The sequence below is a fragment of the Vitis vinifera genome, chromosome 13 (assembly GCF_030704535.1).
Source record: "Vitis vinifera cultivar Pinot Noir 40024 chromosome 13, ASM3070453v1".
Taxonomy (NCBI): Eukaryota; Viridiplantae; Streptophyta; class Magnoliopsida; order Vitales; family Vitaceae; genus Vitis; species Vitis vinifera.
Window position 1 is genome coordinate 24,220,536 of NC_081817.1, and position 27,075 is coordinate 24,247,610.

The 27,075-nt window shown below is 35.8% G+C and overlaps 2 protein-coding genes and 1 long non-coding RNA gene across 14 annotated transcripts; all 3 read right to left on the bottom strand.

Moving 5' to 3' along the window:
• Positions 1–1,030: 1,030 nt before the first annotated feature.
• LOC100259950 (putative disease resistance RPP13-like protein 1) lies at positions 1,031–7,612 on the bottom strand. Of its 7 annotated transcripts, none has more exons than XM_059741637.1 (6): positions 3,267–7,612; positions 3,072–3,168; positions 2,165–2,312; positions 1,874–2,084; positions 1,729–1,780; positions 1,031–1,431 (listed from the first exon to the last, which is right to left on the bottom strand). In XM_059741637.1, the coding sequence occupies exons 1-2, from the start codon at positions 7,459–7,461 to the stop codon at positions 3,083–3,085; spliced, it is 4,281 nt and encodes a 1,426-aa protein (XP_059597620.1). In that variant the 5' UTR covers positions 7,462–7,612; the 3' UTR covers positions 1,031–1,431; positions 1,729–1,780; positions 1,874–2,084; positions 2,165–2,312; positions 3,072–3,082. The 7 variants fall into 7 exon arrangements, with proteins under 7 accessions (XP_059597620.1, XP_059597621.1, XP_019080014.1 ...); XM_059741638.1 differs by having other exon boundaries at positions 2,418–3,168; XM_019224469.2 differs by lacking the exon at positions 2,165–2,312 and having other exon boundaries at positions 1,874–2,164.
• Positions 7,613–10,742: 3,130 nt separating this feature from the next.
• LOC104881279 (putative disease resistance protein At3g14460) lies at positions 10,743–19,060 on the bottom strand. The gene is made up of 4 exons (XM_059741994.1): positions 17,291–19,060; positions 14,348–14,687; positions 13,725–13,947; positions 10,743–12,570 (listed from the first exon to the last, which is right to left on the bottom strand). The coding sequence occupies exon 1, from the start codon at positions 19,058–19,060 to the stop codon at positions 17,387–17,389; it is 1,674 nt and encodes a 557-aa protein (XP_059597977.1). The 3' UTR covers positions 10,743–12,570; positions 13,725–13,947; positions 14,348–14,687; positions 17,291–17,386.
• A 2,832-nt stretch (positions 19,061–21,892) lies between these two features.
• LOC104877429 (uncharacterized) lies at positions 21,893–27,053 on the bottom strand. Of its 6 annotated transcripts, none has more exons than XR_787320.3 (4): positions 25,830–27,053; positions 24,913–25,255; positions 22,650–24,523; positions 21,893–22,572 (listed from the first exon to the last, which is right to left on the bottom strand). It is a non-coding gene; the product is annotated as an uncharacterized LOC104877429 (long non-coding RNA). The 6 variants fall into 6 exon arrangements; XR_002031372.2 differs by having other exon boundaries at positions 22,650–23,178; positions 24,318–25,255; XR_002031375.2 differs by having other exon boundaries at positions 22,650–22,791; positions 23,008–25,255.
• Positions 27,054–27,075: the final 22 nt, after the last annotated feature.

Genomic DNA, 27,075 nt, shown 5'->3' on the forward strand with positions numbered 1-27,075 from the left:
AACCTAAAAGTTTAAGAATATCAAGAGCTAACATGAGATGTGGAATTGACCAATTCAAAATTATTTTGGCATGCTTGATAGAACTATTGTCCATTTGGGGAAGTTTCTTCTTCTATAGAATTCGCCTATAAACTTTTTCAGATTTCTACAAGTTCATAGCAATTCAAGCACATTTATACCATTCCCTTCATTTTACAAATAATCAAAATCACTTTTTCATTCTACCATTTACTCTTTAATGTTCTCCTTTCTCTTTACATTAATATCCATCGTATCTCTAAAATTTTCTATAACCTTGAAAGAGCAGATATCCCCAAAGCAACTATGAGCTTTTTTAGATTTCTATGAGGTCGTAGTAACTCAAGCACATTCATATGGTTCCCTTCATTTTGAAAATCCTCAAAATCACTTTGTCATTCCATCATTAACTTTTCAATGTTCTCCTTTCTCTTTAAATTAGTATCCATCAATCAGATCTCCTCCACATTATTAAAATATTTAGGCTCCATTTCTTGCATGACGTTCCAAGGAGGCTAGGGACTCCATCATCCAGATTCCAAGACAGGTGAGAGATGTAAGAAGAAGACACTCATCATTTGAAAGGAAACCATTTATGAGAGAACATCTCAAATGCACAATGACGAAATAAGCTTGGGACTTATGTGTTAACAAAAAAGTATTTTATTCATTTTTTATACATTATTTTCAATAGAAAATAGTTCTCATTTTCATTTTCAAACAGGTTCTAGAACTTCTAACTTTTCTCTCACTAGCCTAAGTAACTTAAGCAACATTGAAAAGACATCTATATTTTGGGGTTAAGCTTCCAATTGCGTTGATTAATGGAGTTGAAGTTTTGGCTGCACCTAGACATGTATGTTTATGGTTTCATTTTAAGTTGTGTCATCAGCCCCTCATCCTCTAAGACAAAAAAGTTTATGACACAAGAAATGGGCATTCGTGAAAGCAATGAAATTAAAGGTACAACAAGATTTACGCAAAAAACCCTCCAATAATGAGGGAAAATCCATGGGCCAGTATAGAAATAATCCTCTATGGTAAAAAGGATATTATAGTATCCTCACAAATTTCTTTTTAAAAAGAAAGGAAAAAAACTCAAGGTATTACAACTTTTAAGAAAATAAAAATGTTCAAATCACCATACCAGAGAACCAAATCCTATAGAAACATCTGCTACTAATGTCTAAGGAGAAAACAAGCTTCACATTTCTTACATTCTACACTAAGCACCAAAACCAAAGATGGTTGATTTTGCTTCAGCGACTACAAATGTAAAAGCACAACATTGATGTCCTTAAGTTGAGTTCTTCTTGGAGAGCCAAAAGCGTCAAAATTCCTTTCATTTTTATGCCATCAACTAGCAGAAAAGTCATGGTATGGCAAATCCATCGAGCTTCCACCACCTACCACCTTACATTCAGGAAGTACCAAAAAAAGGGAAAAAAGGGTTAGCCCAATTGAATAGAATTTGCCTAACAAAGCATTGTAAGTGTGATCATTGCCCCCAATGTGAAATGCTCCTCAACACTTACGTACACAAACAATGAACTATAAAAGTACTCATTGAAATTCTAATTAAGAAGCACTTGAGCTGGTGGAAGAAATACAATGGCATGAAAATTATGACTTACACAACAAAGAAACCTATGAATTCTATTCAACAAACAAAAAGGAAAACCATCAACTATGATTGAGTCAATAACATACCGTCATACATTTGTTAGGAACTTAGTCTGCCACTGCATTATTTTTCTCCCTCCTACATGTAGAAAAGAAGTTTCTATTAATTATAGAAGTGGATATTTAGACCAAGGAAAAACAGACTTAAGCATCGGTGGTTAGTCAAGCATACCTGGGTGAAGGAAAGAATGATCCATCTCTCAACTTCTAGAGTAGGAATAACACAACTCAATTTAAATTCATATTTCCAATGAGGTCATGTTGCTGAATGTTGGAGATGTAGGCAATACTGATCCAAACTTTCTCCTTTCTCTTTTAAGCAATTTTGTCTCACAACAGGAAAATTCTGGATTTCAAGCACTAGGTGTTGTGTTCAGCTCTTTCTTCAGCAGTAGGGACCAAAGCTTAGCACAACTTAAGATGAATAGCACTTGAAGAAACTTTCAGCAAAAATTAAGCTAACCTGAAGTTAGAGAAACAAGCAGAATGAATTTTTTATCCGTAAAGGCCTGGTGCACCAGTGCCACTCATAGAGAGGCGTCTCAAGCTTCCCACAATTGAACCCAAACTAAACAATGGGGCCAAACCCCTTTCCATAAATTACGGAACACCTGAACAATCAAGGATCAACCTTGGTAATGAACGTAAAAATGGAAAAGAAAAAATTAATGAACAAAATTAAAATATTAAAAAAATAAAAAGAAAAAGGGAAAAACCTTGAGTTGTGATGAGTTTTGAAATGCACCTTTTGTCTTTCTACATGTGCAGAAAAATTAGGGAGTTAAGATTATTATTATGATGTTAATGGAATTATGGGAGTAACTTATTAATGGGTTGGTCTCCGCTTCCATTTTTGTGATTGAAAAATAAAATCCAATTTGAAATTGATTCATGTGTTAAAAACCTAGCTTTTCCCTCTACATAGGGATGTGAAAATCTTAGGTCAATCATATTTACATGTTAATTTAAATATTTGAGAAATTAAGAAGCCAGTACCATTTCTATGGACAAAAACCAGCTTCATCAAATTGTTGGAATAGAAATAAGCAAATGTGTTTGAAATATTGAATGAAGAAACCAGGTCAATTGGAACTAAACTAAGCAAGTGCAACCAGAAATCTTCTTAAGATCAAACTTAAGCCACAATAAAATTGTTGCAATCGAATGAATAATTGAGAACAACATACTAGCATGTGAATAAAGGGTGTTGACTCGAATTTCATCTACCTCTTCTATACTTCTTACATACAACAATATGAGGTCTGTTAGCTTAAGGGTGCCATGCAAAAGGAAATATGATTTAATCATGTAGAAAGAGAAACATTTTAGAGAACAAGGAAATAAGATAGATGAGAAAAGAAGATTCTCACAATTTTAAAATTTAGATGAGAAAATTTGAATCGTTGAAATCAAGGAAGGTCAAGTCATCTATGATTCCATCCAGCATCCAATCTACAATGTCATATCCTGGTTACAAAATTGCATTAGGATAGAAAAATGTAAAATAAACAAAAACTCAAAAGTAAAAATAAAAGAAATTGGAACCAAGTTGCAAATGGGCGTACTTTGAATGCCTTCATAAATGCAGGGGATGTGGGCGACGTTAGACCAATATTCTCCTCCCTCTTTTAAGTATCTTTCTTCTATGGTAGGACAACCAGAGATGAAAAGTTCTTCAAGTGTTGCAGGAAGCGGCCCTAAGGACCAGAGGTTAGGGCAATTTGAGATATCTAGGGATCGAAGAGAGATGAGGTTGCAGAGAGCCAAGGAGGCTAAGGATTCCATTCCATCGATATAAAGGCGGGTGAGAGAAAAGAGAAGACGACTCTCTTTAACCGGAAAGGAAACCATATCTGGAAACATTTCCCTAATAATCAAATGAGAAAGAGTGGTCAGGGTGTCGAAGCCCCACTCAGATATGGGCGTTTTCAGATTCTTACAGTTATTGATCCCAAGTGATGCTAGGTTAGGGGCCAAACCCTCTTTCGGAAAGGACTCCAATCCTAGGCATTCGGATATGGTCAAGCTGCGCAGAGATTTGAGGTTTCTCATTTGATGTGTTAGAGATTTAAGATTCTCACATCCCTCAATTTTAAGGTATTCGAGGTTAGGGATGGACAAGCCTCTTTCTGGAAAGCACTCCAGACCTCCACAATCGTTTATGACGAGCTTCCGAAGGCTGTCAAGGCATCCTTGTAGGCTTTTCAGATTTGGATACTCCATAAGTTGTAAATACTCTAGGGCTGTACTGTTGGGTGACATTTTCTCTGACACTGACTCCAAGTTTGTGCATCTGGTTATAGAAAGTTTCTTGAGAGTGAAGGGTAACTCCCCTGTTGGAAAGGAATTGAGAGAGGAACAATTATCTATTAACAATGTTTCAAGACAACAAGTGTTGCTGCTGGAGGTTGAATTGTGGTGCATCAGCCCCTCTGGTAGAGACTCTAGACTTAGACAATTTCTAATACGAAGGTTCTTGAGTGTGGTGGGTAGCTCACCATTTGGGAAGCATTTGAGAAATGGAGAACACTCAATCGTCAAGACTTCAAGCGGACACGAGCTGTAGTTATGAGGCAGCGATTTTAGACCCTCACAATAGAACAACTCTAGGCGTCTTAGCATTGGTGGGAAACCCGAATCAGGAAATGACTCTAGTTTGGGGCAACTCCATATCTCCAGCTCTTCAAGACGTGTGAGAGTTTGCAATCCATTCGACAGCTTCTCCAGATTAGCACAATCACGTATTTCCAATTTTTTAAGATTGCAAGGCAGCCATTGCTCCTCCCACAAACATGTCAGCCCATCACAATTGTATATCCGCAATTCTTGCAAGGCTACCAAGGATCTAGTAAATCCGGTCCTCAAACATGTCAATCTTGAAATCTGGATGAGATTTACAGTAACGAGGGATGGAAGATCAAACTGAGCACCTCCCAACACTGCCTCATCGCATTCTTTTAAAGTTAATTCACGGAGAGATGCAAGTTTTGGAAGCCCACACATCAATCCCGGACATTCTAACACTTCAAGCTCTACTAGGGACTGCAGGCATTTCGGCAATTCCCCAATCAGTTTTGGACATTTCCTCATAAAAAACTTTTCAAGATGGGGAAATGTTCCCACATTTTCCTTGATGAAATTAGAATGAGACCAATTTTCCCATTCTGGCATATCCTTAAACCTCAACTCCTTCAAAGATGCAAAAGGATTCATACTCTCTCCATAAAATTCAGCACCTATGCTTTTAACTTGGCTCATACCTTCAATACACAAAACCTTGAGCACCGATAGTCCACCCAGATTTGGTAATAACATGCATTTTTGGCAATTTTTGAGAGTTAGTTCCACCATTACTGAGAATGAGGGATCTCCTAACCAACTTGGAAATTTGGATCCACCATAAAATGCAATTGTGAGCCTTTTTAAATTTTCACGAGGCTGCAAGGACTCCAAGACATGCAGTTCACATATATCGTTTCGTACATCCCAAGAATCATTACTCCACTGCATCGTCAACTCTTCAATTTTTTTTTTATCTTTTAAATTAGGAGCTCTTGCCTCTCCAACATCCACTACCTCTTGCAAACTAGAAATAGAAAGCACTCCTTGGAGGTTCGAACAATTCTTGAGTTCGTCAATTCCAACCCCTCTACTTTTGCTCACAATGAACCTAGTCAACACTTGCAAATTTGTGAGGTTGCTAAATTGGAAAGGCATTTCTCGTAGTCGACTTGTACGTGTAATATCAAGGTGCCGAAGGTTTTTCAGCTTTCCAATCCCTATAGGCAATTCGGTAAGTTCATGACAACCACGTAATATCAACGTTTGTAAATTATAAAGATGACCCACTGAATTAGGTAGACTTTGTATCCTAGAGTTGGAAAAATTGAGATAACGCAGATGTATTAACTCACCAATCAAACATGGTAGCTCTCCCATGATATAATCAGTCAAAGATAGTACCCGCAAGTATCTCATTGGCATTATTAGGTTATGTAACACCTGGTTAGATATTTTTCCGGACAAAGTAAATGAATCTTGAGGCATTGTGATTGGTACTGCTATTAATGTGCGTAGATTCTTCGCTTTGTCAAAGGCTTCAAATTTTCCAACAACCTCAAATTCTTGCCGAGTGAAACATGAATGACGAGCTCTTGCAGAAATAGCATGTTGGTCATCGTTTTCCAATTTGTCCTCCAAATTGAAACATACGTCTCCAGCAACCAATTGAGCAAGATCATGAATAAGATCATGCATCACAAATTGTGATGAATGATGATTAGATTGTTGGAAAAAAGACCTTGCTAATAATTCATGAAAGTACGCGGTGCCTATCTCCTCCATCTGCTTCTTTCTGTTCACTTGGTGAAGGAATCCCTCTCCCATCCACAGCAAGACTAATTCATCCACATTGAATTCGTAGTCCTTTGGAAATATAGAGCAGTAAGCAAAGCAGCACTTCAAATGAGAAGGAAGATGATGATAACTCAATTTGAGAGCTGGAAGAATACTGTTATTCTCTTTTGGTAACTCCCATATCTTGCTTCCGAGTATTTCCTCCCATGCATCACGATTTAGTTGTGTGCGCAACATTCCTCCTAAGGCCTTTGCAGCCAAAGGTAGCCCCCTGCACTTTTTCACAATTCGTTCGCCGACAGCTCTCAAGTGTGGATGATTATCAAAGTTTCTGGTATGTATAAATGCATGCTGGGCAAACAAAGATAAGCAATCGTCATTTGATAACACCTCGAGGGGATAAGCTGAGCTGGCTCTGACAGCTGGTACAACCCTTTGATCACGAGTGGTGACAATAACCCTGCTGCCTTGTGCTCCAGTTCTCATTGGCTTGTATAAAAGGTTCCATTTATTACAATCCTGACTCCAAACGTCGTCTAAAACAAGGAGAAACTTTTTTCCAGAGAGTTCATCATTCAGTTGGACTTGAAGCTGGTTGAGATCCTTGGCATCGGATTTCCTAGAGGTAGAGGCAACTGACTGAAGAATTGTCCTGGTTACCCCCACGACATCAAACTCATCAGAGACGCAAACCCAAACTCTTAGATCAAAATGACTCTTCACTCCATCATGGTTGTAGGCAAACTGAGCAAGAGTAGTTTTGCCCACGCCTGCCATGCCAATTATGGCAATGACACGGACTGCATCATCACTTGGCTCATGATAATGGAGCAAAGAGTCGACTATGGCTGCTTTCTCTGTTTCCCTTCCATAAACAATAGGTTCATCTACCAAAGAAGTGGTGTGTGGTATTTCTCTTGTTTTGGCGGACCTTTTCCCAGAATTTTTTTCTGTTGAAAGGAGATTATTTTTCCGTGAAGAAATATTTTCCAACCTGGCAGTGATATTCTCTATCTTGGTCCTCATCTCAACATTGAACTTAATAGCACTTGGAGTGAAACTAGTACAACAAGAAGGGATAAGGCTCCGGAACTTACTAGTGCTGGGTTGAGTTTCCACCATCAACTGCCGCCCCAAAGCTTGAGTGGCCAAGTCGTCCAGGATGTCCTCCACATCATAAGCCAAGTCACTGAGGTCGTCCAGCCATATCTTCACCACCTTCTCTTCCATCTGCTTCTCCTCCGCATCCTCCAGCACGGCATTAATTTTCTTCAGTGTTTTCTCCCACTTGTTGAGCTCATCATGAACTTGCACTTGGCGAGTATAATCGATCAGGACCGAAGATAACTTGTCGAACAGGGTGTCAAAGAAAGAAGAGAGAATAGCCTCTCCAACAAAAGCCATGGTATCCTTATCGAAAAGGGACGGAAGCAAGAGAAATCAAAACTCAAACTCCCCAGAACAAGAAAGGATTTTGGTTAGATCTAGCAGATATTCTCCAGAAATACTTTTGTGAGATCGGAAATGGTCAAGAGGGGAATCTGCATTATTGGTAGTGAGGGCCCAGACAGGGTGTAAAAAGGAAAAGCTGCCTGGCTTCATTATGTGAGAGTGGAAAAGTAGAAGAAAAGCACTCAATTATCTAAATGTTTTTATAGTACAAATTATGCATAAGAGTATCCATGTTATTAAAAATGTTACCGTTAAATTATTTATTAAAAATGTTTAATTTATTTAAATTATCGTTTTTATTTTTAATGATATTTCAGAAATATTTGTGCCAAAGTGTAAAAAAAAGAAAAAAAATCATATTCAATAAAATTTTCATCATATCAAAATTACGCCTCTGCATGAGAAGTTGGGATTTAGGCCCAAAACCTACAGGCCTCGACACGCCAAAGCCCTCCTCGCCAGTCCCTCCCTTGCTTCTTCATTCTCCTCTGCATGTGTTCTTTCTTTTTCCCATCAATTTCTCCTCATTTTCCTCACCAATCCTCTTTTATCTGTTTGGTTGCTGAGAAAACATATCAAAATAAAGGAAAATAAAAGAAAAGATTTGGAAATTTCGAATCTAATCTTTTTGTGTTGTTATTGTTATTGTTGCATTTTTATTTTTATTTTTTGAAAAATAATTAAAGGCAAGGTATGCTCAGCTAAAAAAAATTAAAGTATTAAAAAACTTTTATTGTCTAAAATTTTAATTATGATTTTTGAAAACATTATATAAGTCACACTTTTTACATACGATTTAGTATATTTCATAGCAATTATTACTATTTTATATTTTTAAAAACAAAAAAAAAAAAAGAAATAAGAGTTATTACTATTTCTTTATTTTTAAAATTAGAAAAGAGGAAATAAATCCAAATAAAAGTGGTTTTTTTACTATAATTTATGAGGATAGGCCTATTTATATCTTTTCTTTTTTTAACCCTCCTTTTTTGTTTCTAATTTGTATTCTGCAAGGGGTGATTAGTTTAATAGTTATGGTAATTACTTTCTTTTTATTAATTTTTGAAAAAGTGAAAAATGGAAAACAAGGAGAGTCAATTTAGTATTTACCATTTTTTGTGACATTAATAATTCTCATGATCTATGCTAATGACATTGAAGCATGTATGGGAGGGTAGAATAGAAAATAAAAAAGAGGGATTTTTTAAGTTTGAGTAAACATTGGAAAGTAAATGGCTAATTAAGAATGGTAATGGGGTAGGTTTTTATGGATATCCACCTCAGCCCGCATCTAATGGGACGAATTTGAAATTTAAATAAACAAGTTTAGGACATATTTGAATTTTTTTTTTTTAAATCCAGGAAAGGTTTCAATGGGTTCGGGTATTGTCTTGTCTTATCACATTCCGTTTTGATTATATATAAAATTTAGTTTTAAAATTTTAATTTAATTTATTTTTATTTTCTTATTTTTAATAATAATAATAAGTTATAAAAAGGATAATATTTTAATTATTTATAAAATATATTTTAATGTAACTAAAAAAAAGTGAAAACAGGATAGGGGGGGCGAGTATGAGAATTTCTCACACTCGCCTCGTCTTATTTAATTTTTTTAATGGGGCGGGGTTGGGATGGGGGCTACCTGCCCCGTTGCCATCCCTATGACCAATTCCTAAAGCACTCATAAAAGGAAACTTCAACGATCCATATCTGACCTTGTAGTTGACGCTACGTATAAAGTAAATACTTAAAAACAAATAAAGACTATGATTCAATTGGTCACTAAAGCAAGAAAATGAGACCCAACTAGCTAAATCATTATTGTTTACAAATTATTGATGGGGTTCAAAGTTCACGGCTCTTTATTTTCTTTCCCCCTCAAAAATACCAATCAAAAAAGGGGCAAAGCTTCAAAAATCTAAAGTTTGGATGCCAAGTTGAAGTCTCTAACAAGATCCCAAGAGTTTCTTGTATTTTCTCTACATTTTTACTAAAATGGTGGCTTGTTTGGTGATCATATTTGGTAATTTCACAATCATGTCTTGAGTTACCATGAAATATGTCAAGAGGCCTCCAAGAAACATATTCCCTTTTCATGCATCCCCAAGTCTAGGTCAATGGGCAACAACAACAGATGAGCAAATCAATATGAGACTTGAGATTCTTTGTCTTCTATGGAAGAGTACAAAGGAGTTATCATAAGGCCTATTCTCCAATCCCGTCAACTTATAAGTATCCAACAGGCTTTGAGAACCAACCATGTTGACTTAAAGTCAATTCAATACCAAAACAACAAAAAGTAAGTGTTAGCACAGAAGAGTGAGAGTTATATAGTTTTGAGATGATTTTAGGTAGGGGCAATACTTTTCCCTACCTTTCTTAACGTGTGAACTCAAGAATATGATATGCCCAAGTGAGCTTCTTGGAGGGGAGGGGCATGACTCACATTGTTGTAGAACTTGATCCCCTGCAGAACCCATCTAGACATGAATCCTCTGAAAATTAAAAGTTTTTAGAAATGAATGCCAATGTGAAAATCAAGTAGATCCATAACAAAAGAAAGAACCATGTAACTGTAATGGAGTCATCTTGCTACTGTGATCAACAATTGTTCACAAGTATCGTGAACTTTTAATGAGTGTTCGATGATATTATGATCATAATTTAAAAATAAGCTTAAACCTTCACAAATAGGGGCTATGCATCCAATGTAAATTGTGCAATCATAATCATACTGCTTTCTTAGATGAGTAATAACCTATCTATTTCATGTATTTATCTTCTTTTTGAAAGCATCAAAACAAAAGTAGGCTACCCCAAAGAAAGTAGATCTCATGTGTATGTGGATCCCAGAAAAAACAAAGAAAAGATAACTGCTAAAGGAAGAAAATACACTGCACATGCAATACATTTCATAAAGGAAAGCCACAGCAAAGACCCTCTTTGTCATGTTTTCCCAACAAAATAACTGGTTAAGGAACTTATGCTCCATCTTTGCCCCCCTTCCCCCTAAATGCTAGACTAGAATAGAACTGCTCTCCATATGCCTTCTGACTCTCAGTTACCATCCTTAGGAGCCAACCTGATGACAAATCCTGCATGGTCCCAGGATGGGTCATTAAGTATGACACCACCGGAAAAATGTATCACTAAGGTGTGATAATGAAATAAAAAGTACACCGAGATATCGTGGAAAACCCTCTAATAACAAGGGAAAAACCACGACACAATTGTAGAAATAATCCACTATAGTAAAAAGGAAATTACAATGTTCTCACAATTTTCATTTTAAGAAGAAAGGAAAAAAGAAAAAACAAGGACTTGAGGTATTATAACTTTTGAGAAAATAAAAATGTTCAAATCATCAAACTAGAGAAACAAATCCTACAGAAACATTTGCTGCAATTGTCCAAGGATGGAGAAACGAGCTTCAAACTTCTTACATTATATACATCAAGTTCCAAAATCAGAGACAGCTGATTTTGCTTGAGCCACTAAAACTGAAAAAGCACACAAACATCCATTGAGTTGAGTTCTTCTTAGAGAGCCATAAGTCTCAAAATTCCTCTCATTTTTATGCCATCAACTAGCAGAGAAATCATTGTATGGCACATTCTCAAGCCCATCCATTTTAAATGCGTCCATCATTCTTCCACCACCTACCAGCTTACATTCAGGAAGTATTAAAATAAAAAAGGATAAAGGAAAAGAGAGTTAGGCCAGCAAAATAGAATTTACCTAACCCAAGTATCACAAATGTAATAAAGCCCAAGTAGAGTGGTAAGAGGGATGCTATTGCCCCCAATGTGAAATGCCCTATATCAACACAGTTATATACACAAACAATGAACTATAATGGGTCTATCTTGATACTAATATGAATCAAGTACCTCATGCATCCATATAACAAGGACAAAAACTTTAAAAAGTGCTCATTGAAATTATTATTAAGAAATAGTTGTGTTGGGGGTAGAAATACAATGGCATGAAAATTATAACTTACACAGAACCTATCAAGTTTACTCAATAATCAAAAAGGAAAACCATCAATTATGATTGAGCCCAATAACATACCACCATACTTATGTTAGGAATTAAATTTGCATCTGCATTGTTTTTTCCCCCTCCTACATGTAGAAATGAAGTTTCTGTTAATTATAGAAGTGAACCCTATATTTGGACCAATAAAAAAGACGGTTCTACATCTGTGGTTAGTCAAGCATACTTGGGTGAAGGAAAGAGGAGTGATCTCCCTCTCAACATCCAGAGTGGGCAAAACACAATCCAATATAAATTCATATTTTCCAATGAAGTCATGTTGTTGAATGTTAGAGATGTAGGCAAACCTGAGCCAAACTTCCTCCTTTCTCCTTTAAGCAACTTTGTCCTAGGATAGGAAAATTGATCTGGATTTCAAGCATTGGGTGTCACATGTAATCCTTCCTTTAGCAAAAAGGACCAAAGCTCACGACAACTTAAGATCAATAACACTTGTAGAAACTTTCAGAAAAAAAGCTTACTTCAAGTTAGAGGACAGGCAGCATGATTTCATCATCTGTAAAGGCCTAGTGGACCAGTGCTACTCAGAAACATGTGCATCAAGCTTCTTAAAATTGAACCCAAACTGAAGCTACCATGGGGCCAAACCCCCCTTCCAGAAATTATAGGACCTAAACATGCAAGGATCAACCTTGACAGCGAATGTAAAAATGGAAAAGAAAAGAAAAAATAATGAACAAACGTAAAAAAAGAAATAACAAAAATAAAAATAATGGAGAGAGATGAGGTTTTGGAGAGACAAGGAGGCTAGGGATTCCTTTCTCCTGATTTCAAGAGAAGTGAGAGATGTAGGAAGAAGACACTCTTCATCCAAGAAGGAAACCACACCTGGAAAGACATCCTCAATAATCAATTTGGAAAGAGAGGTGAGGGTGTGGAGGCCCCACTCAGATATGGGCGTTTTTAGAGTCTCACATGTTTCTTGAGATACTACACTTCAAATCCAAAGTTAACCAGAAGGTTTTTGTTCCTACCTACCCCAATCTTCTTTAGATCAAACTGAAACTAAGATAAAATTATTAATAACCTGAACATAAATTGACCTTCAAATTAGTTAACTGTGACCTTATCAATGTAGTATATCCGAATAATGGAGTTCTGTTAATTTGAGATACCATGCCAGTCTCACAAATCTAAATAAGTAATTATGTAATTAAAAAGAGTGAATAAAATTGAGAACTAACAAAAGATAACCCATAAAAAATTGTGGCACGAAACTATATTTGTTTTGCTTCAGAACAGTCATAAGCTGTGGTTGGGACTGTAGAGTCAGAGTAAATCATGCTGCAAAAAAATTACAGGATGCCAACTTTCTCTTTATATATATATATATATATATATATATAGTGTGAAGCAAATGATGAGAGCAGGAGGATGAACAAAATGCACTGGTGATAGAAATACTTAGCATGAAAAATGAAGTTGATCAGCTTACACAAGAACAAAAAGAAAATATTTCATCCAAAGGAGAAGTAACAAATATACCAGTATGTGAACAGGCTGCAATTATGTTTATTAATTTCTTCATTTTAATCTACACAAATTTTTTCCCTTTCTACATTTTGATATTGGGTCAATGAAGTTGGAAGAGAGCTAAATTGGTAGATATAACTAATTGCTTACTTTCAGTTCTTAATTAGGGAATGGAACATCTCTCATTTTTTCTTCACCCTATGTACCTGCCTCATCCCTGTCAAAGCAGGACCCATGTGAATGTACTTCAATCATTCAAAAAGGTTTCTGTCTTCATTAAAAAGAAAATTGTTTCATTTGTCAAAGTTTCAGTTTATTTTTTCTCTACTAAGCTACTCAAATATTGGAATAGCAATTCACATCTAGATATCCATATCTAAGTCCACTAAATATAATAGCATGCATAAAAAGAAATAATTTTTTTTTATATAATTTTACTAATTCCAAACCAAATCCAAGACAATGGTGTTAAAAATTAAAAAGTTAAAAATATCATTTAAAAGAAAGAAAAAAAAAAAGACATAGGAAAGAGGATGAATTTGGTAACTCAATGGCATGGTGCCTTTGATCCAAATTGATTGTCCCCGGAGAAAATGAGGTTGATGTTGTACACACAATAAAGCTATCCCTAAGTATAATAAAAGTAAGGAAAGGATAGGAAAATGGTAGTAATAGTGTACCTGCAAGGATTCGGGGTTGAATGGCTTTCTGCTTCTGTTTCTTTTCTAGTACCCACAAAATGCATTTCTATTTCTAGTTATTATACTTCAATGCATATATTCCCCATCTATCTGAAAGCAGGGGATACTTTTCGCATCAATGATCTGAATCATCATTGATCTGAATAGACCACAAACTTATTATTGAAATGCATTTGATTCCACCTGCATTTTTTCCTTCTTCCTACATAGAGAATAATTTTTTTAAAATGAAGCATATCAGCTAACAAGTCAGAGCAACCTGTAATATTTACTTCAAAAAATAAAAATAAAAATAAAAATGCAACAAAACAATGATCTACCTTTGCAATTGAGAACATACAACCAAATGTGAATAGGAACTGGTTATGTTTAAGAAACCTTAGATTTCATGCATGCCATTTTTTTTCCTTCTAGTTCCCACTTGTAAACAAGAAATTTTTGTAACTGGCTAACATTAAAACTGATATTGGGTCAAAGAAAATGGGAGGGCATACCTAATCCAAAATAAGGAGGGACTATGGAGAAGTGGTCTTTGCTTACATCTTCTTGATTATGGAAAATAGAATTCTTAGAAAATCGCATTAATAATTAGAAGTCCACACCTGATGGAAACTAAGGATGGGACAGGGTTGAATGGTCTTTGATCCCATGCTTCAGCATACATATATGAAGTTCAATCTCAAGTTGTGATAGTTAATCAACAAAATTCGGAATCTACATCCATGCAGGGGACTTGAGCAATGTGGGGCCAGAATTCCTCTCTCCTTTAAGCGCCTGTCTTTTAGAACCTGTGATAAGCCTTAGCATCGTTGGCAGCCTTCTAAGGACTGAAATCAGGAAATCAACCTATGTATAGGCACCTTCCTTGAGATACTATAGTTCAAATCCAAAGTCAACCAGAAGGTTTTCACTCCTGCCTACTCCAATCTTCTTAAGATCAAACTGAAACCAAGAGATAACTATTAATAATCTTAATATAAATTGACCTCTAAATTAATTGTCACCTTATCAATGAAGTATATGTAAACAATGAACATCTAATACTTTGATATATCGTGCCAGTCTCAGGGATCTAAATAAGTAATTGTGTAATCGAAAAGAGTAAATGCAATTGGGAACTAACGAAAGATATCTCATCAAAGATTGAGACATGAAGTTGCATTTGTTTTTCTGCAGAACAATTCATAATCAAAGATTAAGACATGAAGCTGCATTTGTTTCGCTGCAGAACAATTCATAAGCTGTGGTTGGGCCTTATATATGTAAAATCAGAGTAAATCATGCTGCAAAAAATGAAAGAATGCCCCAACTGCATATATATATAATGCAAAGGAGTCGCTCAACAAAAGATTTCCAAGAAACAATGAAGCCACTAACCTAAGAAGCCACCTCCTGGATGCGTTTAGATATTCAACAACAGTCCAGTAATTAATTCACAAGCAGTTAAGTCAGTGGTATTAAAATTGCATTAAAATAAAAGCAAACATAATGCCTCCACCTACAAGTTTCAGCCTCAATATCTATTCTCTAACTATCCGAATGCTGGGGATGTGGGCGATGTTGGGCCAATATTCTTCTTTCTCCTTTGAGCACCTTTCTTTTAGTATAGGAGAATTCTGGATTTGAAGTCTTTCGAGTGTTGCAGGCATCAATGACCAAAGAGAGGTGAGGGTGTGGAGGAGGCCCCACTCAGATATGCCCGTTTTCAGATTCTTACAGTCATCAATCTTAAGTGATGTCAGGTTTGGGGCTATAAACCCTCTCCAAAAAATTTCAAGCAACTATTTAAAAATAATTAATATTTTTTATTTAGAGGGTACTATATTTGATACTAATTATTACCTTTAATCAACGAGATACTCTCCCTATCGTATTCTCTACACACATCCTTCTCTCAGCCCTTTTTAACTTATACGAATATTTTAAAAAATAATTCCTAAAAAATGATACTTTTAAAAAAAAAATTCTTAAAATATGGTAATCACAAAACTATTGATAAATTTACAGCATTTTTTATCACTTTGAAAGGTGTTTATTAAAGAAACGTCTCCCATATTTTTCATATCAATAATACATGTTAAAAAAAAAAAAATTAAATTTATACTAAATGTGTCTTTTTAAAAAAAAATTAAATTTATAGTAAAGGTGTCTCTTCAAGATACACATTCCATAATTCCATAAAATTAAATTTATGGTAGAAGTATTTATTCAAAAGACATTTTTCCATAATTTTTTTATTAATCATACACATTAAAAAAATTAAATTTATATTAAAAATGTCTCTTAAAGGAAAACCTTTCAATATAAATTTAATTTTATGAAATTATTGAAGGTGTCTCTTTAATATAAATAGAGAACAAGCAAAAACTTGGGATACGATAAATTTTGAGAAAATACAAATGTTCAAACTTCCAAATAGGAGAAAGAAAATCTTGCAAAAACATGGGCTGCAATTGTCCAGAAAAAATAAGCTTCAAATTTCTTTCTTTGATTTTCCTTGAGGGATCAACTGGGAGAGAAGTCATCATCTGAGTTGGACTCTGTTTGGAGAGCCATCAACTGGGAAAGAAGTCATCATATGGCACATGTTGAAGCCCATCCATTTTAAATATGGCCATGAAGCTTCAACCACCAATAAACCCTACTTCATGACTTCAATGAAGTTATAATTAGAAAGCAATTGTGTTGACGGTGGAAATTACAGCCTACACAGTAGAAAAAACCTATCAAGTTTAGTACTCCATAATCAAAAAGGGAAACCATCAACTATGATTGAGGTCAATAACATACCACAATATGAATAGGCCAAACTTTCTACTACTGCTTTAAGCACCTGTGTCTTAGATTTCAAGCATTTTTTGTAACTTGCAGAAACTTTCAGTAAAAACCGAGGAACAAGAAGCATAAATTCATGATCTGTAAAGGCCAAACAAGAAGCATTGTTTCTCATAAGGTCATGATGCTTAATATCGAAGATGTAGGCAATGCTAAGACAAAGATCCAATTGAGGCCTCCTCAGATGAGACAGGCTGGAGAATTTCAGAAGTAAAAAAAATACTCAATATTATCAAAACTGCAAACCTATATTTCAATAATATCAAAGGTAGAAACTTGTAAAAGTAGTTGTGTAAATGAAAAGAGTAAATGAAATTGGGAACTAGCAAAACATATCCCATCAAAGATTGGGCCATGAAACTGCATTTGTTTTGCTGCAGGACAATTCATAAGCTGTGGTTTGGGCTGTATAAATGTAGAGTCACATTAAATCATGTTGCAAGAAATGATAGAATATCAACTGTTTCTTTATATATAAATTTACTACTTGGGGAGCAAATCCAAGACGATGGATTTAAAAATTGGAAAGTAAAAAATGTCATTTAAAAGAAAGAAGACAAAGGAAAGAAGGTGTATTTGGCAACTCAATGGCCTTTGAGCCAAATTGATGGTCCCCAGAGAAAAAGAGATTGATGTTGTACACACAATCAAGCCATCCCTAAATATAAGTAAAGTAAGGGAAGGATAGGAAAATGGTAGTGATTTTGTACCTGTGAGGAAGGGGGGGTTGAATGGCTTTCTGCTTCTGTTTCTTTTCCTCAACCCACAAAATTAGTGCATTTCAATCTCCAAGTATTACACTTCAATTAATGGATATATTCCCCATCCAATTTAATGCAGGGGATGTGGGCGATGTTGGACCAATATTCTCCTTTGTCCTTTAAGAACCTTTCTTTTAGTATAGGACAATTCCTGATTTCAAGTCTTCCAAGTGTCGCAGGCAGCAGCCCTAAAGAGCAGAGTTTACGACAGTATGAGATATGTAGGGACTGAAGAGAGATGAGGTTTTGGAGCGCCAGGGAGGCTAGGGATCTCATTCTACTGATATCAAGATTAGTGAGAGATGTAGGAAGAAGGCATTCTTCATTCGAAAAGGAAACCATAGGAAGATACATGTTCCAAATGGTCAACCGCGAAAGAGAGGTGAGGGCGTGGAGGCCCCACTCAGATATGGGCGTTTTCAGATTCTTACAGTCACCAATCTCAAGTGATGTCAGGTTGGGGGCCAAACCCTCTTCTGGAAAGGACTCCACCCTTGGACATTGATATATTTTCAACTGTTGAAGAGATTTGAGGTTTCTCATTTGCTGTGGCAGGGATTTCAGATTCTCACATCTCCCAATTTCAAGTCGTGTGAGGTTGGGGGTGGTCAAGCCTCTTGCTGGAAAGCACTCCAGGCCTTCGCAATCAACTATATAGAGCACCTTGAGGCTATTAAGGCATTTTGGTAGGGTTCTTAGATTTGGACAACCCTGAAGCTCTAAATATTCAAGATCTGTATTGCTGGGCCACATTTTCTCTGACATTGACTTCAAGTTTCTACATCCCCAAATCTCAAGGTGCTTGAGGGTAGAAGGTAACTCCCCTACTGGAATGGTCAACTTTTCAAGACAAGTGTTGGTGCTGAGGGTGGAATTTCGGTGAATCATTCCCTCTGGTAGAGACTCTACCTTTTCACAATGGCCAATAAATAATTCCTTGAGCGTGGTGGGAAGCTTATCATGTGGAAAGCAAATGAGAGATGGACACTTTTCTATCCTCAAGTGTTCAAGGGCACATGAGTTGTAGTTATGAGGTAGCCATTTTAGACCTTCACAATTGTACACCTCAAGGAATCTTAGCTTTGGAGGCAAACTCATTTCTGGAAATGACTCCAGTTTGGGGCATCCAATTATTTCCAGATTCTCCAGAGACATGAGACTTTGCAATTCATTTGGTAGCTTCTCCAGTTTAGCACACTGTTGTACCACCAAACTTTTAAGATTGCAAGCCAGCCCTTGCTCCTCCCACAAACATGTCAGGCCACCACAATCCCCTATCACCAATCTTTCCAAGGCTACCAAGGATCCTGTTAATCCAATCCTTAGACAATTCAATCTTGATATCTTTTTGAGCTCTAGAGTAGCGAGGGACCTAAGATCAACCTCATCACCTCTCAACATCGCCTCATCACATTCTTGTAAATTTAATTCATGGAGAGATGCAAGTTTCGGAAGTCCACACACCAATTCTGGACATTCTGACACGTCAAGCTTCACCAGGGACCGCAGACATTTCGGTAATTCCCCAATCAGCTTTGGACATTTTTTTATTACAAACCTTTTAAGGCAAGGAAATGCTCCTACATCTTCCTTAATCGAATTAGAATGAGACCAACTTTCCCATTTTGGCATATCCTCAAACCTCAATTCCTTCAAAGATGCAAAAGGATTCATACACTCTCCATAAAACTCAGCCCCAATGCTTTTAACCTTGCCCATACCTTGAATACACAAAACTTCAAGCAACGATAGTCCACCTAGAGATGGTACTGACATGCATTTTTTGCAAATTTTGAGAGTTAGTTCCACCATTTTTGAGGAGACATCCCCAATCCAACTTGGAAATTTTGATCCACCATAGAATGCAATTGTGAGCTTTTCCAAATTTTTATGAGGTTGTAAGGACTCCAAGACATGCAATTCATCCACATCATTTCGTGAATCCCAACAATCATTAGTCCAATTCATTATTAGCTCTTCAATTTTTTGTTTATCTTTTAAATTTGCATCTCTTGCATCTTTAACACTCATTATCTCATGCAACCCAAAAATAGAAAGCACTCCTTGGAGATTGGAACAATTCTTCAATTCTCCTATTCCTGACCCTCCGGTTTTGCTCACAATAAACCTTGGCAATATTTGCAAATTTGTAAGGTTGCCTATTTGGAAAGGTATTTCTTTTAGTTTACTTGCACCGGTGATAACAAAATGTCGAAGGTTTATTAGCATTCCAATCCCCATAGGCAATCGAGTAAGTTCACCACAATCACATAATATCAATGTTTGCAAATTATAAAGACAACCCATCGAATCTGGCAGCCTTTTTATTGAACAATTAGAAAAATTAAGATATCGTAGGTGTTTATTCTCACCAAATGAATCCGGCAGCTCACTTATATAATAGCCCGCCAAAGATAGTACTCGTAAGCATCTCATTCCCATTAGAAGGCCATGTAACACTTTCATAGCTATATAGCTCCTCTCCCAAGAAAATTGAATATTTATTGGTAATGCTACTAATGTTCGGAGATTCTTCGCCTTGCTTCAAATTTTCCAGCAACCGCATAGCTTTCACGAACAAAAGATGAATGTCGAGCTCTTTCAGAAATAGTATGTTGCTCATTGTTTTCCAATTTGTCCTCCAAATTGAAACATACATCTCCAGCAACGAATTGAGCAAGATCCTGGACAAGGTCATGCATCACAAATTGGGATGAATTACGATTTGACTGTAGAAAAAATGACCTTGCTAATAATTCATAAAAGTATTCGGAGCCTATCTCCTCCATCTGCTTCTGTCTTTTTGCATGGGGCAAGAATCCCTCTCCCATCCACAACAAGACTAGTTTATCCACCTTGAATTCGTAATCCTTTGGAAATATAGAGCAATAAGCAAAGCAGTGCTTCAAATGAGAAGGAAGATGATGATAAAAAATTCCAATTTAGTAATGTGATGATAAAAAAAATAGTTTATAATTATCGGAAGCATACATGTGTATTATGCTAACAATGGCGGAAGTTTGAAGGAATGTGAGTCTATCCCATGCCATAAATTGGCAAGGGCTTGATATTCTTGGAGTCCATGATGCAAGGTTGTATTAGGTTGCAAATAACAACCATTTATGAGTTAACAATATTTACAACTTAATTTGAAATTTGTAAAAGTGAACAACATATTACTTTAGGTTGATGGCCACACTCTAAACACATTACAATGAAAATATAAGAAAATGCTCTTCGCCTATAATATTACAACCTTGTCATTAGTAGATCTTAATATATGTATAAAACTTTGTAATGACTTCAATTTTCTCCATGTAGCATATGCATATAGTGAAAATATAAGAAATGCTAGGCCAGCTTAAAAGAATTATAAATTCTTGAATAAAAAACCGTATTTAAGACTTTGTAAAGTGATTGCATACTTAAAAACTGTACTTGCTACAATGAAACCTAAGAAGAAGAAAAAAGAAAAGATTGATACCAGAGTGAGAACGAAACTGCATAACTTTGCTGCATAAGAATTCAAAAGCCATGGCATATGTGAAGTGAGGGTCCAAGATACTGTAAATGATGATAGACCAAACAAGGCTCTTCAATCTTGATAGATTATATGTTTTTATGGAATATGAGGATTGCACTGGTTATACTTGGACTTAATATTAAGCATATCAACTTAAAAAACATGGGAACCTATCAGGCTTACTTAGAAATAATTTTTTCTTTTTTCGAAAATAACATCTAACATTGAGGTCAAGAACACACCATAATTCGAATAGACCCTATTGAGAAACTTTTGATTTCACCTGCATTTTTTTTTTTCCTTCTTCCAACATAGAGAAGAATTTTTTAAAAATGAAGCATATCAACTAACAACTCAGAGCAACCTATAAGGTTTACTTCCAAAAAAGAAAAAAACATAAAGAACTATGATGTTTAGTACAAGGATAGGTATGCAAATGTTTTAGAAAGGTGACATTTTGGAGAGCAAGGGAGGCTAAGGATTCTATAATCCAGATTCTAGGAGAGGTGAGAGATGTAGGAAAGAAACACTCATCATTTGAAAGGGGAACCATTTCTCAAAGAATATCCAAATACAAAAAGATGAAATAAGCTTGGGACTTATATATTATAATATTTTATGTCATTTTTTATATATTATTTTAATAAAAAAATACTTCTCATTTGCATTATCAAGCAGGCTCTAGATTTTCTAATTTTTCTCTCACTAACCTAGGTAACTTAGACTACTCTAAAAGGATATCTGGATAACTATACTTTGGGTAAAGCTTCCAATTATGTTTGAACCATTTTTAACTCTCATGAAACAATTTACAAGAAAATAAACACAATATATGGTTGATTGCTAGAGTTGAAGCTCTAGTTGCGCCTAGACATGTTTACAGTTTTATTTAAGTTGCGTCATCAGCCTCTTATCCTGTAAGACAACAAAGTTTAGGACACAATGAATGAATGTCTTTGGAAATAATGAAATAAAAGGTACACCAAGATTTACATGAAAAACCCTCTAATAACAAGGGAAAAACCATAGGGCAATCATAGAAATAATCCACTATAGTAAAAAGCAAATTACAATGTTCTCACAATTTTCTTTTTAAGAAGAAAGGAAAAGGAAAAAAAAAAAAGGACTTGAGGTATTACAACTTTTGAGAAAATAAAAATGTTTAAATCATCAAACTAAAGAAACAAATCCTATGGAAACATTTGCTACAATTGTCTAAGGATCAAGAAACAAGCTTCAAACTTCTTACATTATATACATCAAGTTCCAAAATCAGAGACAGCTAATTTTTCTTAAGCCACTAAAACTAAAAAAGCACAGCACAGACATCCATTGAGTTGAGTTCTTCTTAGAGAGCCATAAGTCTCAAAATTCCTCTCATTTTATCCCTCTCCTACATGTAGAAAAGAAGTTTCTGTTAATTATAGAAGTGAACCCTATTATTGACCAATAAAAAAGACGGTTCTACATCCGTGGTTAGTCAAGCATAACTGGGTGAAGGAAAGAGGAGTGATCTCCCTCTCAACTTCCAAAGTGGGCAAAACACAATTCAATATAAATTCATATTTTCCAATGAAGTCATGTTGTTGAATGTCAGAGATGTAGGCAACCCTAAGCCAAACTTCCTCCTTTCTCCTTTAAGCAACTTTGTCCTAGTACAGGAAAATTGATCTGGATTTCAAGCATTGGGTGTCACATGCAACCCTTCCTTTAGCAAAAAGGACCAGAGCTCAGAACAACTTAAGATCGATAACACTTGAAGAAACTTTCAGAAAAAAAGCTTACTTCAAGTTAGAGGACTGGCAGCATGATTTCATCATCTGTAAAGGCCTAGTGGACCAGTGCTACTCAGACACATGTGCATCAAGAATTGAACCCAAACTGAAGCTACCATGGGGCCAAACCCCCCTTCCAGAAATTACAGGACCTAAACATGCAAGGATCAACCTTGACAATGAATGTAAAAATGGAAAAGAAAAAAATAAATAATGAACAAAAGTAAAAAAAAAATAACAAAAATAAAAATAACGGAGAGATATGAGGTTTTGGAGAGATAGGGAGGCTAGGGATTCCATTCTCCTGATTTCAAGAGAAGTGAGAGATGTAGGAAGAAGACACTCTTCATCCAAGATGGAAACCATACCTGGAAAGAGATCCTCAATAATCAATTTGGAAAGAGAGGTGAGGGTGTGGAGGCCCCACTCAGATATGGGCATTTTCAGATTCTCACATGTTTCTTGAGATACTGCACTTCAAATCCAAAGTTAACCAGAAGGTTTTTGTTCCTACCTACCCCAATCTTCTTTAGATCAAACTGAAACCAAGATAAAATTATTAATAACCTAAACATAAATTGACCTTCAAATTAGTTAACTGTGACCTTATCAATGTAGTATATCCGAATAATGAAGTTCTGTTAATTTGAGATACCACGCCAGTCTCACGGATCTAAATATGTAATTGTGTAATTAAAAAGAGTGCATGAAATTGAGAACTAGCAAAAGATAACCCATAAAAAATTGCGGCATGAAACTATATTTGTTTTGCTGTAGAACAATCATAAGCTGTGGTTTGGACTGTAGAGTCAAAAGTAAATCATGCTGCAAAAAAATTACAGAATGACAACTTTCTCTTTATATATATATATAGTGAAGCAAAGGATGAGAGCAGGAGGATGAACAAAATGCACTGGTGATAGAAATAATTAGCATGAAAAATGAAGTTGATCGGCTTACACAAGAACAAAAAGAAAAAATTTCATCCAAAGGAGAAGTAACAAATATACCAATATGTGAACAGGCTGCAATTATGTTTATAAATTTCTTCATTTAATCTACACAAATTTTTTCCCTTTCTACATTTTGATATTGGGTCAATGAAGTTGGAAGAGAGCTAAATGGGTAGATATAACTAATTGCTTACTTTCATTTCTTAATTAGGGAATGGAACATCTCTCATCTTTTTCTTCACCCTATGTACCTGCCTCATCCTTGTCAAAGCAGGACCCATGTGAATGTACTTCAATCATTCAAAAAGGTTTCTGTCTTCATTAAAAAGAAAATTGTTTCATTTGTCAAATTTTCAGTTTATTTTTTCTCTACTAAGCTACTCTAATATTGGAATAGCAATTCACATCTAGATATCCATATCTAAGTCCACTAAATATAATAGCATGCAGAAAAAGAAATAATTTTTTTTTTTTATAATTTTACTACTTCCGAACCAAATCCAAGACAATGGCTTTAAAAATTAGAAAGCTGAAAATATCATTTAAAAGAAAAAAAAAAAAATGACAAAGGAAAGAGGCTGAATTTGGTAACTCAATGGCATGGTGCCTTTGATCCAATTTGATGGTCCCAGGAGAAAACAAGGTTGACGTTGTACACACAATAAAGCTATCCCTAAGTATAATAAAAGTAAGGAAAGGATAGGAAAATGGTAGTAATATTGTACCTGCAAGGATTGGGGGTTGAATGGCTTTCTGCTTCTGTTTCTTTTCTGGTACCCACAAAATGTATTTCTATTTCTAGTTATTATACTTCAAAGCATATATTCCCATCTATCTAAAAGCAGGGGATACTTTCCATATCATTGATCTGAATAGACCACAAACTTATTATTGAAAAGCTTTTGATTCCACCTGCATTTTTTCCTTCTTCCTAAATAGAGAAGAATTTTTTTAAAATGAAGCATATCAGCTAACAAGTCAGAGCAACCTGTAATATTTACTTCAAAAAATAAAAATAAAAATAAAAATGAAAATGCAAAAAAACAATGATCTACTTTTGTGATTGAGAACATACAACCAAATGTGAATAGGAACCGGTTATGATTAAGAAACCTTAGATTTCATGCATGCCATTTTTTTCCTTCTAGTTACCACTTGTAAACAAGAAATTTTTATAACTGGCTAACACTAAAACTGATATTGGGTCAATGAAAATGGGAGGGCATACCTAATCCAAAATAAGGAGGCACTAGGGAGAAGTGGTCTTTGCTTACATCTTCTTGATTATGGAAAATTGCATTAATAATTAGAAGTCCATACCTGATTGAAACTAAGGATGGGACAGGGTTGAATGGTCTTTGATCCCATGCTTCAGCATACATAAATGAAGTTCAATCTCAAGTTGTGATAGTTAATCAACAAAATTCGGAATCTACATCCATGCAGGGGACTTGAGCAATGTGGGGCCAGAATTCCTCTCTCGTTTTTAAGCGCCTGTCTTTTAGAACTGGTGATAAGCCTTAGCATTGTTGGCAGCCTTCTTCAGGACTGAAATCAGGAAATCAACCTATGTATAGGCACCTTCCTTGAGATACTATAGTTCAAATCCAAAGTCAACCAGAAGGTTTTCACTCCTGCCTACTCCAATCTTCTTAAGATCAAACTGAAACCAAGAGATAACTATTAATAATCTTAATATAAATTGACCTCCAAATTATTTGTCACCTAATCAATGAAGTATATGTGAACAATGAACTTCTATTACTTTGAGATATCGTCCCCCAGTCTCAGGGATCTAAATAAGTAATTGTGTAATTGAAAAGAGTAAATGCAATTGGGAGTTAACAAAAGATATCTCATCAAAGATTGAGACATGAAGTTGCATTTGTTTTGCTGCAGAACAATTCATAATCAAAGATTAAGACATGAAGCTGCATTTGTTTCGCTGCAGAACAATTCATAAGCTGTGGTTTGGACCTTATATGTGTAAAGTCAGAGTAAATCATGCTGCAAAAAAATGAAAGATTGCCAATACATACACACACACACACACACACACACATATATATATATATGTATAATGCAAAGGAGTCATTCAGCAAAAAATTTCCAAAAACTCCTGGATGCATTTAGATATTCAACAACAGTCCAGCAATTAATTCACAAGCAGTTAAGTTAGTGGTATTAAAATTGCATTAAAATAAAAGCAACTGGGGGTGAGTTGCAAATGAGCACACCTGACTGAATGTAAGAATGGATGAAACGTAATGCCTCCGCCTACAAGTTTCTGCCTCAATATCTATTCTCCAACTATCCAAATGTTGGGGATGTGGGCAATGTTGGGCTAATATTCTCCTTTCTCCTTTGAGCACCTTGCTTTTAGTATAGGAGAATTCTGGATTTGAAGTCTTTCAAGTGTTGCAGGCAACGACGCTAAAGAGCAGATGTTAGGGCAATTTGATATCTCTAGGACTTGAAGATAGATGAGGTTTCTGAGAGCCAAGGAGGCTAGGGATTCCATTGCATTGATTGTAATGGAGGTGAGAGAAATGGGAAGAAGAACACTTCATCTGGAAAGGAAACCATATCAGGAAACATATTCTTAATAGTCAATGACGAAAGAGAGGTGAGGGTGTGGAGGCCCCACTCAGATATGCCCGTTTTCAGATTCTTACAGTCATCAATCTTAAGTGATGTCAGGTTAGGGGCTAAACCCTCTTCTGGAAAGGACTCCACTCTTGGACAGCCACTTATTCTCAGCAGTTGAAGAGATTTGAGGTTTGTCATCTGATGTGACACAGATTTCAGATTCCGACATTGAGCGATACAAAGGCGTGTGAGGTTGGGGACGGACAAGCCTCCTTTTGGAAAGCACTCCAGACCTTCACAGTCAATTATTTTGAGATTCTTGAGATTGTGCAGGCATTCTGGTAGGGTTCTCAGATTTGGATAACGCACAAGGTATAAAGAGTCAAGAGCTGAATTGTTGGGGCACATGTTCTCTGACATCGACTCCAAGTTGGAGCAAACGGAAATGGCAAGGTTTTTAAGGGTGGAGGGTAACTCCCCTGTTGGAAAGGACTTGAGAGAGGGACAATAATCAATGATCAAATTTTCAAGACAACAAGTGGAATTGTGGTGCATCATTCCCTCTGGTAGAGACGTTAGATTTTCACAACCTTGAATATATATATTCTTGAGTGTGGTTGGAAGCTCAGAATTTGGAAAGCATACGAGAGATGGACACATAAGTATCTCTAGGGATTCAAGGGCACATGAGTTGTAGTTACGAGGCAGCCATTTTAGACTCTCACACTCATCCACCACAAGCTTTCTTAGCATTAGCGGCAAACCCGAATCTGAAAATGACTCAAGTTTAGGGCATCTCGTTATTTGCAACTCTTCAAGACACGTGAAAGTTTGCAATCCATTGGGTAGCTTCAGATAGAAAAGCTGAAGTTGAAAACTCTCCTCTCTTTGTTA